At 41.8% G+C, this 14,567-nt stretch overlaps 1 protein-coding gene across 5 annotated transcripts in view; it reads left to right on the forward strand.

The window, feature by feature from the left end:
- PARG (poly(ADP-ribose) glycohydrolase) overlaps positions 1–14,567 on the forward strand; it is a 175,052-nt gene that overhangs the window by 22,788 nt on the left and 137,697 nt on the right. For 3 of the 5 annotated variants that reach the window (XM_077454874.1, XM_077454875.1, XM_077454876.1), the window contains one exon: positions 4,674–5,387. The exons of 1 other annotated variant lie outside the window; for it this stretch is intronic. In XM_077454874.1, the coding sequence (XP_077311000.1) occupies positions 4,674–5,387 (714 nt within the window). Of the gene's footprint in view, positions 1–853; positions 1,058–4,673; positions 5,388–14,567 lie in introns of those variants that run through there. One more of the 5 variants, XM_077454877.1, reaches the window with a different exon arrangement.

Here is a 14,567-nt window from a genome sequence, read left to right on the forward strand (position 1 = left end):
CCCTGATGTCATATATTATTACAATTTTTTTTATTGTATGTATGTATGTATGAATTTACTCTGTATCATACATTGTTATGAATTCAATTAAATTCTTTTTTTACCTCGACCTCCACACTTCAGCCGCTTCAATTTAAAGTCCCAACTTCCTTTCAAATTTGCATTATACCGGGATGGAGGCGCTAACCCGTGCCTCATTTAAAGTCCTAAACTGTTTTTTGTTTAAATGATAATAAATTGTTCCATAAACCTTTGTGAACTCATTATTGCATTTGCAAGCAAATTGTCTTCCTTGGGTTGCAGGGTACAAAGGCTAACTCCACTTTCGTGGGGGATAGAAATAATATAGCGTGTACAAGTGTGATACAAGTCCTATTGTATTTGAATGTTATTAAAAATAACTTTTTCCTTTTCAATCTGCAGCCGCGTGTTCTATAAATGCAGTGTGAAAGTGGAAAAATACTGCGCTAAAACCAAAAATAATAAAAAAAGCTGCTAATGCTCAAAGTCCAAAGATGCATACAGTACAATAGTGTAGTGCTAATTCATCCAGATAAAAAAGTTGATAAACTCAATCGGTGATAATGAAATCAAAAGTGACAACCGTGAAGGTGAAAACTAAAACCTTCAAAATAAATAACTGTACATGCAGGGCCTTGTAGGGTGTCACCCACAAAAAAACAATATAACCAAGAGTCCCACAGATTAGATAGTCCAATCAGGTGATGAATGACTTAATAGCCAAGATAGTATAATCACAGTAGATCTTGAATGGATCTCAAAAGGATGGAAATCATATGGAAAGATGAAACACTCTTACCAGATGTGTTGGATACAAATACCATATGGCAATGTATCATACGAGCTTGTAGTGCTAAAACCACTAGCGCAAGGGAAAACCAAACCAAGCCGGATCCAGGTAGTCGGGACTGAAGGACAGCCATCAAAAAGGCAGCACCTATCCACACCAGTGATCTTGCGATGGGACAAATCCACAGGAATGCGATGTGAATCCAGTACAGCATAGGAAATATGGAAAAGAACTCCGATGTTGCAGGTAAAAAAACACAAAAAACTGTATTCACTTCTTCCATAAAAACTGATGTGACAAATAAATGTGATCACATGAAATATATATAAAAGCAACGTGGGAAGCACAAGATAAGCGCACCCGACACATTTTGACACAATAGGTCATCGACTGGGGCATATCCGATGACCTATTGTTTTGAACAGGCCCTGCAGCTGACTGATTATAAAACCACTCCCATTAGACCCACTCAGTACAGAGACACAGACATGGATTTCTTCCATGATTTCCAAAGATTGTTATAATCCTTGCATGTACATAGATCACTGAGGAGGAGGGATTGTGTTTATTGTATGTGTCATATTGCCAAGAAATTGTCAAACTGTAAATTTCTACTGTCTTGAGAGAAAAAGGCGAACTGGATCTGAAGCAGGCAGCATGGATAAGATAAACTGCTCCCTTTTTTTTTTTTTATTTTATTTTTTTTTGACTGCTTCTTTAAACAATATTAAATACAGAATAAAGGTAAAGAATTTGGGCTGCTTCAACGCTTGTAAAGTGTGATATTTTACCCATTACAAAGGAAGGTGAATGCACTGTCCCCTCTTATGAGCATAGAATGATTGGTAGATTTCATCAGGTAGCTGATCCAAAGCATATCTCTAATTTTATGAAAAATCTCTTTGGCCAAGATACAGGAAGCCACAGTACTGCCTTTGATAGGCTGGCGTTTATTGATGGTTCTCAAACCTAGTACAATCCTATGGTAGGGGCTTCATCGTACAGTCAAAGCAAATTATTCTACAAGTCAATCGGATCTCTGGGAAGAGCAGCAGAAGGTGTGGCGTGAAAATTTCCCTGAATATCTTCAAAAACATCCGGAAAGCAAAATCCCTGCAAAGCTGTAATTGCTGAAAAGGATGGATTCTTTGAATATATTTTTGATGAACAGTTACTTGAAAGAAAAATGTTGTAATGACACTGAATGTGGTGACTTTGATTTCCAATCTATTCATCAAGGTGGGATTAAATTGAAGTACTCATTGCTCACTAGGGTATTGGTGAAGCAACAGATACTTTACCACAAGAATCAACAATGTTTTTAAGAGCACCATATACTGTAAGTGCAGTTTTTTACACGGTGGTATGGCTAGGTCAAAGTTGGAATCTGAAGCTCAGCACCTTATTATTTTCAAGATAGATTTCAAAATTTGGAGCTGTGCTGTTAGTGTGATTTGGTCTACAGTGTGCTATGTGGAGTAGCTTGTGTGTGTCCGTGTTTAATTACCAGCTGGTTCTGTGGCACTGTGTCTCCTGCAAGTAACATCCTAGTGGCATTGGCCACTGCCTGTGTGAACATGTGCTGTTAAAATTTTTTGCGTCAACAAGACTGTACAGCTCCATATTGCCAAGAACAAATACAGTCCTGGTGGCACTCTGCAGAAACCAAAGAAAGAATAGGGGTTTGTTTTACTGTGTTTTCAAATGGTTATCGTGTCCAAAAATGTCATGAATTTTTTGCTCAATCCAGAAGAACATTATGGATACAAATCCCTGGCTAACTGCTCGCAGAGAAAAACACCAGTTGGCCAAATTATGTTGTCATAGGTGACTGCTGCTATAATACATATACAGTACATGCATAATATTTATCCAACACGTTGTTTTGGGTAAAAATATGGCCCCAATCTAATCTTTACGGGGATCTAACAGTAGAGGCCTCCTTTATTTTAGATCCAGTATCTCCAGTGGAGATTTACACTACTTCTTCTTCACCACTTCTTCCTTTTTATTTATTTATTTTGCTGGAGGGGCCTGTGATTGGCAGAACCTCCTCCAGATGGCTTTTAAAGTGTGAACAAAGCGAAAGCTTTATTTACCTCCCTAACTTTGAGTCTTGGTTGCTGCCTTGATATGCAACTCATCCAAATCTATCATCCGCTCCTGACCTATCCTCTTCCTTTCTCCTTTTTTTTTTTTTTTTTTCCCTTTCCCTCTTCCCCTTATTTCCTTTTACCCCCTATTTTCCATTATTGATTTCGGTTTCCTCTTTCTTCTTTTTCCTCTTACCTTTTTACAGGCAAGTCATACTTGCATCTGGACTGAGAGGCATTTCTCATAGGTCTCAGGCCCACTGTCCTGTTACTATTATTGCTCTGCCACCCTGATACTTGGTTCTATATGGGTACATAAGTGTCTTCATATATACTCTCTTATAATTTCTTTTGGTATCTGGATGTACTTCCATGTATGCTCTTGGTACTGGCTGCTATTGTCTTTCCCATTAATGGTGTGGTTGATCACTCCCGTTGGTGCTCCTGTGCTTGTTTTGCACCTAACGATGTACTGTATTGACACATCCTCTCCCTGAGTGCAATGGTTTACTACATGCCTTGTACTGCCTTTGTAACAATTAGTACTTGTTCCTCCCCTTTTTTTCTTTTTATTTATTTTTCTACAATAAAATATTCAAAAAAAGAACAAATGAAAGCTATTGTCAGTCAAGTGGTTGTAAACCTCTGACATAAAATATGAACAAAGCATATTCCGTATAGTGTGTGTGTCTTAAGCACTAACTGTCGTTTTTGTCTGCTTCTTTGATCCTCTGCTATCAACGTGAATCATTTCTGATAAGTTTTCCTGACACCAAGAGAAAAAAAGTGATGGTAGGGGTTCTCCAGCACACAGCTTGTGGTTGACAGCCTCTGTTCTGTTCCTGTGTGCTGTGTGAAGGGAGGCGGGTCCCTCCCCTCCAATCTGCTCTCGGAGCTCTCCTCACTGAGCTTGCAGAGTGTAATTTCAACACTCTGCCCTCCTTTTTTTTTTTTTTTTTTTTCCTCTGACCTCTAATGCAGGCTTTTATCAATTCTGGACTTTGAATGGCTGTGGAGAAGAGAAGACTGCAGATAAACAGATGTAACTTATGTGGGAGGGTTTGTTTCATCTCTGTGCATCACCTGAGGCCAGTAAGAATATTTTGTAAAGGTTTACAACCACTTTAAACTCCATGTAAATCATGTTATTGCAAAAACATTTTGCTTTGAAAACAGATTTGTATAAATCTTAAAAAAAACTTTGCTCCTATTTAATAATTTAATGCTGTATTCTGAAGCCTTTTTTAAAGTCGTGTGACCTAGCACAGCACCAATCAGCGCTGTGCAGACACAGATTCATTCTTCAGCAGAGTACTAGAAGCGCCTCCCTCAGAACTTTCCTTGAGGAAAGAATACCTGGAAAATGTCATCTGACCTCTGAACAGCAGTGATTAAATAAAGTGTGATTGCTTATATTGCATTTTAATACAGTGGCATAAAACATATGGCAATTCAGCCTTTATATGTTCAGTATTACTTTTAATGGTGGTTCTAAGACCTCTGTGTTCTGCTCTTGATGAGGCAGCCATTCCAATAAAGGACAGCATGGAGTCTTCTGGAGACTTCTTACTCTATTTTTTTTCAGACTGCACTCTGGATCTCTTGTGGTAATGCCATATGGATACCTAAGCATGACGAATTACACTGAACACTGTCTACTATTTGCTAAAGTCTGTTTTGTAAAGATACACTGTATGGTTGTAATGCACAATGTGAGACCATGTATGGGATTGCAGGGTTAAGTTATTAAATGTTTTATTGTTATACAGGTGTCTTAATAAAAGCGACCACCTATCCGTGAAGATGAGTTCAGACGATAAGACCAACGTCTGCCAGCAAAGCGGTAACAAGGAAAAGCATGTTGTGGAGAGCATTACAGGAAATCAATCAGAAGATCATAACTTAAACAGTTCAGAAAATGACAATGGGCCTGAATCTTTGTCAGGTAATGGCATGCTGTATTTAGACAATGAAAGCAACCTGGCAACAAAGTCCTCTACCAGCTGCCAACTGACAAGCAACCCTACATCTCCAAATTCAGGAGAATCAGAAAATTTCCTACTAGACTGCGTACCTGAAAGTCCACTCTCAGAACAAGGTGGTGGAGACTCAGGAGCAAGTATGCAAGACACAGAGCCTTATGTGTTTGAAGATATCCCATCTTCAGAAGGCATGGAAAGTGAACCAGAGATGTCTGAAGGCAAACAAAAAAGTGATTCTGGTTCGAAGGCTGACCACGAAACTATACCTCAACCAGAACATGACCAGGAAAAAATTAAGTCCGAATCAAAGCATTCTTGTAGTGTGAATAAACACAGTATTGGCGAACACATGACTTTTAAGGAAGAACTTGCTGATATGTCTGAAGGTGGAGCAACAGGAGGTATAGGTTTCAATGAATGTAAAGCAAAAAATAGTGCAAACCAGAGAATTTCCAAAGTGTCTGGTCATCTTTTTCCTGAGAGCAAGGAAGAACAAGCAAGGTAGTGTATTTCATGTTTTTTTTTTTTTTATAGGACTGGCAGCATAATGGAAGTGATTCCACTGGAATAGATTTATGCTTGTAGTCTTGTTGGCATGTTCAAAGTGAATTTAGGTGAAGATGAAACTTGCTTGCAAATGATAGGTGCTATACTGTGTGTGTGTGTGTGTGTGTGTGTGTGTTTATATAAATGGATAGATACCAATAGCTATGCTAAAGTTGTTAAAAACTTAAATTGCATCTCTTGAGGAGCCTCTGGCTTTGCTTTTTGGTCTTATTGCAAAACCACACTGGAAGAGTAAACCGTTTGCCTGTCTGACCAAACTCTGTAGAGACCTAACAGTATACGTTGTCATCTAACCAGCGAAACCTACATATGGAAGCGTTAAGACTTCTTATTTTAGTGTGTATGGACCTAAAACATGTGAATCCTAAATGGGCGTACAGGATTTCCGATGATACCTGCATCTGGTAGAGGGTGTTCTCGTTTTATCTAGCCAAGCTACCTACATCCACAAGTTTGTGTAATGGGCAGAATTAACTATATGTGTAAAAAAAAAATAAAAAAATAAATAAATAAATAAAACAGTATATGTATATGTATATGTATATGTATATATATATATATATATATATATATATATATATATATATATATATATATATACCGTATATACTCGAGTATAAGCCGAGATTTTCAGCCTCTTTTTTGAGGCTGAAAGTGCCCCCCTCGGCTTATACTCGAGTCATCGCTGTCTGCCCGCTCGATCAGCGTGTCGAGCAGACAGACAGCGGCCATTCTATAATTCAAAAGCCGCGCCTCCGGCTCCGCCTTCGCCTGTGATAGGCGGAACACTGAATTTCCCAGCAGCCTGTGTTCCGCCTATCACGGACATCGTATCATCCTCGTACTACGGACGAGGATGATACGATGTCCGTGATAGGCGGAACACAGGCTGCTGGGAAATTCAGTGTTCCGCCTATCACAGGCGAAGGCGGCGGCGCAGCTTTTGAATTTTACAATGGCCGCCGAGGCGCCGACGAAGAGGGCACGGGACGGAGGCAAGGCAAGGCACGGGACGGGACGGGACGGAGGCAAGGCACGGCGGCAAGGCACGGCACGGCACGGGACGGAGGCAAGGCACGGGACGGAGGCTCGGGACAAAGGCTCGGGACACAGGTAGGCTGGACACACACACACACACACACACACACACAGGGATGGATGGATACACACACACACACAGGGATGGATGGATGGAGACACACACACACATGGATGGATGGATGGAGACACACACACACAGGGATGGATGGATGGATGGACACACACACACACAGGGATGGATGGACGGACACACAGGGATGGACGGACACACAGGGATGGACGGACACACAGGGATGGACGGACACACACACAGGGATGGACAGGCATGTCTCACCCTCGGCTTATACACGAGTCAATAAGTTTGCCAGTTTTTTTGGGGGTAAATTGGGGGCCTCGGCTTATATTCGGGTCGGCCTATACTCGAGTATATACGGTATATATATATATATATATATATATATATATATATATATATATATATATATATATATATATATATATATATATATATCTCTGTCTACCTACAGGCTCACCAAACGATTTTAACTAAAAGGTCAACCTGTGCTCCGACTACACAAATTTAAAGTAATCACACTACATCCTCCACCTCCTATGACTGAAATAACAGCTCACTCATTTGGGGGTTAGAAACTCTACTTTACTTTAGTCTGTTTTTGATTTTTGAGAATAGATTATGTCACAATACATGCAGCTACAGAGGTCTGTGATGGCTTTAAGTCCATAATCTGGGCACAGGGACATTTGAAGCATAAAACCTGAAAAATTGAAACCATGTACCCTTAAACAAAAGTGGGAGAAGGAAAGAGGCGTTAAAGTGGAACATTTAGTGTGAAGTTCTGCTTTAAGTATGGTTTGCTGTAATGCCTAATTCACATTTTGCGTTTGCAGTAAGATGCAGTATAATGTACATTGAATTTGAATGGCACCCTGGCACACATTAAGGCACCCAAAGTTATCTGTGTTTAAAAGGCACTACAACACACAGATTTGTCCCATGTATGCTGTACAAGTGTATGCATGTTAAGAATTTGGTTTTGATGGTTTGGCATTGCTTTAAAAAAATGAATAGGCAGTTTTCTGACAATGCACGTTATGTGTGCGCAGTGCTGTAGCGTGAACCCAACATTAATCACTTACTAGCTTCTTGGAGCTCATGCGAGTTCCAAGTAGAGGTCTCTCTAGTCTCAGTTCAGCGGCCCCCTGGCCCACACAACACAGATACTTGGAAGCAAAGGAATTTCTTTAATGTAAGGTAACAACCCAGCAAGTAGTGTAATCCTTTTGTAACAGCTGGTGTAGATAACAGAAGGTGAATGAAACTGGAATATTAATTGCAGAGATGTCACAAAACCCCATTGATTCCATTTGGCGGTATCCACCCAGAACTGAAATGTCTAGTCGGGTAATGCAGAAATTTAACTGAAAGCCAACTTGTGTGAAAACCACACAAGTGATTCAATATGTCAGGTTACAGTTAAACTGAAATAATTGCCATATGTGCCAAAACAGTCACCTGTCTGGAATTCTTGTATTTGGTGTTTTTTTTTTTTTTTTTTCTTATTTTATTTATTTTTGATTCTGGTTTATTTTTGTGATCTGCGCCGAGTCATGCTGTAGGCAATACGTTTGCTCTAGTAGTAAAAAACCAGAGTGTAATGTGTCCGTAAATTATTCTATAGAATTTTACATTTCATACTGTCAAGATTGATGATTGCGATAAGTGCCATGCATGCAGAAATTCTATCTACCTATCCACCCAAAATTGATAAAATTATTTTTGTTAGGTGCTGGAGAGTTGAACCACTCACAGGCTTCTGTTTGCTCTTTATTGCTTGGATGTATTTCTGGCTTTGGCCTCCCCACCTAGGGTTCTATATTCTTGCTAAAATGTTCATCGTAATATATTTTGTCAGGACAAGGTAGGAAAATCTGAAGTTGTTTCTCATCCCTGAAATTTGTTTAAGGAAGTGTATAGAGGAAGGAGTATGCCAGTTTTAAAAGATAGATTTTTAGGGGCTCCTCTAGATCTGTGAGCTGCATTTTTTAATGCACACGCTTTGACACTTGTTATGTAACGGAGTGATGTTTGTTACATAAGGCAACCCATTCATTCATTCATTCATTTAAGTGAGCTGCTCGTGCACCAAAGCACAACTAATAAAGGTGGGTTCACTATTTCCTAGTGCAGCACCTAAAAATGCACTGTAGTGGTAGCATATTCACTTAAGCCTGGTGCACACTGACCATTCCCTTTTTTTTTTTTTTTTTTTGTTCCATCCAAAGAGCTTGCAAGGATCTCTCGTTAGTACTAAACATGCAATGTTAGTACAGTGATCTCCCTGCTGAGCTATTGTTTCTGTTTGAACTGGCAGATCTTCGGCCCATGTGTGCCGGGCTTTAGTTTATTAAATGAGCTGGAGCTGTACAGACTTCAGTCCTCCCAATTATGTGCAAGGTTTTGTTTTTCTTTTCTTTTTCTTTTTTTTTGCAAACAGAATTTTATCTGCACCCCATTTCTTCCCATCACTTTACCAAGTTAACAAGCTCTACTAGTAAATTAACCCTTTTCTGTTAGCAGCCACTAATTCTCTTTTCTGTGTTTTTAAAAAAAAGAAAAAGGAAAAAAAAGTGTGACTATTGTGCATGTACGGCCGAATTGCAGAAAATATTATGGGGTGGATCCCCAGAGCAGCGCAGAGAAGGTGCTGTTATCTGTTATATTATGCCTTTTCCCTTAACCCACACTAGCCCTCTTCTCGTCTATCCCAGGTGATATCACATAAGAGCCTGGGACAGACAGAGGAGGACTGGTGGAGAATAGCGCAGTAATTAACGGTATGCTTCCCTGCACTGCTCTGCACATACGCAACACAGGATTTCTCAACTGGGCTCCTGCCGCAAATCAATATTGTGGCAAATGTATATCCAGCCAGTGTTTTTTTCTAATACACACTAACAGCGTGCATTGATAGCTGATGGCTCCTGGGAATTCAGAGGGTGGCACTGGTAGGAGTACAGGCAATGCCTGCATTAATTGGCAGGTTCACTAGGTGAAAATATAGGTAGAAGAAAAGAATAACAAATGCAGCTACCACATCTATGGAACAGTAAGCTGCAATATGTAAAATATTAGTTTTTTGCTTTTAGATATGCTTAAAGGTCTTTCTGGTAATGTCCTTTATAGATATTGCACAAATATAGACACTTTTATCGGTTTAGAGACAACTTCTTAAATTTCAGCGTACATAAGTGAATAGACCAATCTTTTGCAGTTATTGATTTCTCAGTTAATAGCAGAGATACACTGCAGTGACTCTGTATGTATGTCCTCGCCAGATGATGAGGTACATTGCACCCTGTGGATTTTCGTTATTTGCCATCCTGGAAGTTAAACGTGGAATTTGGAAGAAGTGGTTTGAAATGCAGAGAGTTGAATGTACCTTCAACAATGTGTAAGTTACTGCTCCAGTGGTTGTTTGTAACTCATTTGAGAGACTAATTATTTTAATATGAAGAAATTAGATTACTAACACTTGATGGGAGGTCTCCTCTTTGAAGTCCCTTGTGGCTAAAAAAGACAAAAGTACATGGCTTCATCCAGCAAATACGGCAGAGTTCAAAGGCAGTCTGGACTGGGAGAACTAAACCTGCACAGTGAGAATCTGCAAAATAAAAGTTTGATGCATTCATGTATAATTCACAAAGGATCAGGAAGCCGGTACTCTTAATTCCTCCACGTTATTGTAGTTGCAAACATCGAAGCACATTCAAAGAGCGTGGCTGCTATGGAAGATGTTCATAGGCTAGACATCTGAACGTGGCATAAAGTATCTTTTCATTATCCATTATTATTTTATACTGATGAATGAATAGGTGACTTGTTTTGATTCCTCAGGTTTTAGCCTTTCCTTGTAATGGAAATGAACATGTGAACCATGCGTTGGGTTAAATGCCAACTGCCATTGTCTCACCCTAGAATGCCGCCTTACCTCTTAAAGTGGTGTTCTAGCACTTAACACTACAGTTCATCTAAAGCCAAGTGAATAAGCTAGGTACTCCCTCCGCACTCGCCCTAATTTCGAAAGAATGCCAAGTCCAGATCAAGTTAAGGAAGGCAACACATTTTGGCAATAATACTTTTTAGTGGCTAACTAAAAATATCTAAAGCTGAAATTTTAGATATGGATATTTTTCCTAGTTATATTGGTTCAGCTTGGACTAATGTGAGCATGCATGTTCCATACCTGGCTGATCCGCACAGTCAATCCGTGCAGCTGTTGGGCGGGTGCCCTCCGCCTTCCTAGTTTTGTCACTACCAGAAGTGAAGTACCTAGCTGATGGTTTTGATGGTCGGACAGGGGTGAGGCTACTTGGAGCTCTCCTTCATTTTATTACACAGAGACCGGCAAAGATTGAACAAAGTGCCTATGAGCTGCCACATTCAGCTGAACAGGCTGACTGTTGTCAGTATAGATTTAGAACAAGAGTGCTGATTTTCTAGCTTGGACTACTGTTTCTAATCTAGACAATGAGCAATTCAGAAAATGCATAATATGAGTTAAAGCTATTGGACATAATAATCGTGGCAAATTTAGCTTTGTTTAGTGGAATGATATTTAACCGCTTAAGGACCTCCTCCTACACATATACGTTGGCAGAATGGCACGGCTGGGCACAATCACGTAGCTTTACATGGCTCTTTAAGTGCCCAACTGTGGGTCCCGAGCGCACCACCATCGGCACACTCGCGACCCGGGCCTGAGCTCCGTGACCACGGGACCAGCGGACCCGATCGCCGCTGGTGTCCCACGATCGGGTCGCAGAGCTGAAGAACGAGGACAGGTCTGTGTAAACAAACCTCTCCTCGTGCTTCCTACTGAGCCTGTCACTGATTGTCTGTCTGTTCCCTGTTATAGGGAAAGACGATCAGTGATGTCAGACGCCAAGCCACGCCCCCTTACAGCTAAAAAAACAAAACGCACACTTAACCCCTCCCCGCCCCCTAGTGGTTAACTCCTTCACTGCCAGTGTAATTTACACAGGAATCAGTGTATTTAAATAGCACTGATTGCTGTATAAATGACAATGGTCCCAAAAATATCTCAAAAATGTCATGTGTCCGCCATAATGTAGCAGTCACAATAAAAATCACTGATCGCCGCCATTACTAGTAAAAAAAAAAAATTATAAAAATGCTGTAAAACTATCCCCTATTTTGTAAACGCTATAACTTTTGCGCAAACCAATCAATCGCAAATTGAATTTTTTTCAAAATTGTGGCTCTATTTTTGTTTTATAGCACAAAAAATAAAAACCGCTGAGGGGATGAAATACCACCAAAAGAAAGCTCTATTTGTGGGAAAAAAGGACGCCAATTTTGTTTAGGAGCCACGTCACAGGACCGCGCAATTGTCAGTTAAAACGACGCAGTGCCGAATCGCAAAAAGGGGCGTGGTCCTTTGACTGCAAGTCTGTCCGGGGCTTAAGTGGTTAAAACTTGTTTTTTTTTTTTTTTCTTTTTAATACTTTTAAATATATGTTTAAGGTGTAAAAATATAAACGAACCAAGCAAAAAAAAAAAAAAAAAATTTTGAATAATATTTTATAAAATTAAACCACAGATTGTCAGGAACATTTTTTTTTCTTAATTCTTTATTTCAAAACAAGAAAGATGTGCATAATAGGCATAATCAATAATGGCACAAAACATGTCAAGTCAGAGAATCAGATTACAATACAATATTTAGTCAGCAGTAAAAATTACCCCAACCTACAACCTTTTCAAGGCACAGTATAAGAAATATCCATCATAGTAGTGCTTACAACATGTCGGGCCTCAAAGGCTGATTAATTATCATTATTACTGACCCAAGTCCGACAGAGGCTTAGACCACGTTATGCAATGCAGCAACATGGAAAAACATTTTTTGTTTAAGTGGGGAAGTATAATAGTTCAACTGACTGGCAGGCCCAAACAGGAGACATCTGATAATACATTTGCGTCAAAGATGTGTGCATTCACTGGTCAAGTACTCGTGGATGGGTACAAGCTACTAAGATAGAGGTATTCTGCGAAGGGGAAGAGGGGGGGATAATTAACCAAGCTATACCAATAAGGAAAGAGCTTGGGGTCGGGAGTGAGGGAGAAAGAGGGGAGAGGGTGAAGGGAGAGCCAGTCGGGTGACCAGCAAGATTAGCGAGCAGTAAGTGCAGAGTATGAGAAAAGCAGGCATAAGAAAATAGAGCAAGTTAAAGTGGCACCCTCTGCCCATGTGGGGGAGGGGATGGGGGAGCCGGACCGGTCCATTCGATCAGGTGTTTCAAGCCATCTCTTGGAGGTAGGCATTTGTATATGTGAAATATTGCCAGGGTCTCCAGGTCTCGCGAAAGGTCTCCTCCCTGTTGTGCAGGGTGGCGGTGAGGTCCCCCATGTCCTTCAACTGGTTCACTTTCGCAAACCACAAAGACTTAGTCGGTGGGTTCTCCGATCTCCAGCACGGGGATGCAGGCCTTCGCCGCATTCAAAAGCTGAACAGTCAGTTATTCTATTTTTTTTTATTGGTCGTTCCGTCAGGTGGAGCAGACAGGCCGCAGGGTCACCCTCCAGGGATACATTGGTTAGGTGCCCGATTGCGCTAGTCACCTCACGCCAAAAGGGGGCAAACTTGGGGCAGGACCAAAAGACATGCGACATTGTCCCCTCCGCATCGCTGCACCGCCAGCAACGGTCTGAAACCTGCGGGAAGATATGGTGTAGAGTAGCGGGTACTCTGTACCATCGTGTCGTTATCTTATAACGGGTCTCTTGGATCCTGGTGGCGATGGACGATTTCTGGGCAAAATGGAGGATTTTCTTCCTTTTGGCCATCAGTAAAGCGAATACCGAGTTCTGCCTCCCACTTGGCCACGAATGGGGGGACTGATCCCTCTGCTGGTAGGGTCAGGAAGGAGTATAGGAGTGAGAGACAATGCCGCACTGGTTCCCCACGATGGCAGATGCGCTCCAGCTCCGCGAGTTGTCGGGAGATGCCTGGTTTCCGTAAGCAGCTGCGTAAAAAGTTGCGCAGCTGTAAACCGCTACAGAAATCCAGAGGGGGATCTGCAGCTAATACCCCATCCTCTGGGGAGAGCCTGCCATCTGGCCCTAAAAAGTCACACAGGCGTTGACTGGTGCCTGCCGCTAGGCTTTGGAAATGGGGGCTCTGCAACCCTGGCACAAACTCCGGGTTGCCCAATACTGGCATTATCGGTGAGGGCACCGGGGACACAGAGGAACGCTTGAAGGCTTCCCTAGCCACGATAAGGTAGCTCCCAGCGTGGGATGTTCCCCCAGATCCCTTGGTAGGGGGGCTGTGATCCAAGGCCGGCTTCTGATTGTGTCTCCCGAGTCCTCTCCCTCCATGGCCACCCAGTGTTTTGCTTCCGTATGGCAGTGCCAGTCCACTATCCTTAGTGAGATGGACCGCTCTATAGTAGGCCTTGATGTCTTGGAAGCCGAGCCCACCGCTGTTTTTTGCCAAGTATTAGAGCTGCAGCCTAATGCGTGGCTTGCGGTGGGACCATACAAACGCCCGGAACATGGCATCGACGCACTTGAAGAAGGCTGGGGGTAAGCGGATGGGTAGTGCCTGCATCAAGTACAGCACCCTTGGCAATAGGGTCATCTTGAGGGCATTGTAACGCCCAAACCATGTCGGTGTGAGCGTATGCCAGTGCAGGAAGTCTGTCTTGAAGCGATCGAGCATTGGCGCAAAGTTTGCAGAGTATAGATCTGCGGGATCAGGGGTGACATCTACTCCCAGATAACAAATGTGGTCAGTTGCCCACCTCAGTGGAAAGTCTGATTGCAGTCGCTTCACCACATCATTGCCCACCGTTGTTAAGAAGGGAGGATTTAGACAGGTTAATTTGAAAGGAAGAGAGGGTACCATATTCCTTCAGGCACTGAAGTAGGTTGGGGGAGAGAGACCAGGGTTCCGTTACGAAAAAGATCAGGTCATCCGCAAAGGCGGCCACCTTGTGGACTCCCAAGGGCTTAAGGTAGCCCATGGT

This window comes from Lithobates pipiens, unplaced genomic scaffold (assembly GCF_037356315.1).
Source record: "Lithobates pipiens isolate NorthernLeopardFrog02 unplaced genomic scaffold, aLitPip1_a1.2 Scaffold_25, whole genome shotgun sequence".
Classification (NCBI taxonomy): Eukaryota; Metazoa; Chordata; class Amphibia; order Anura; family Ranidae; genus Lithobates; species Lithobates pipiens.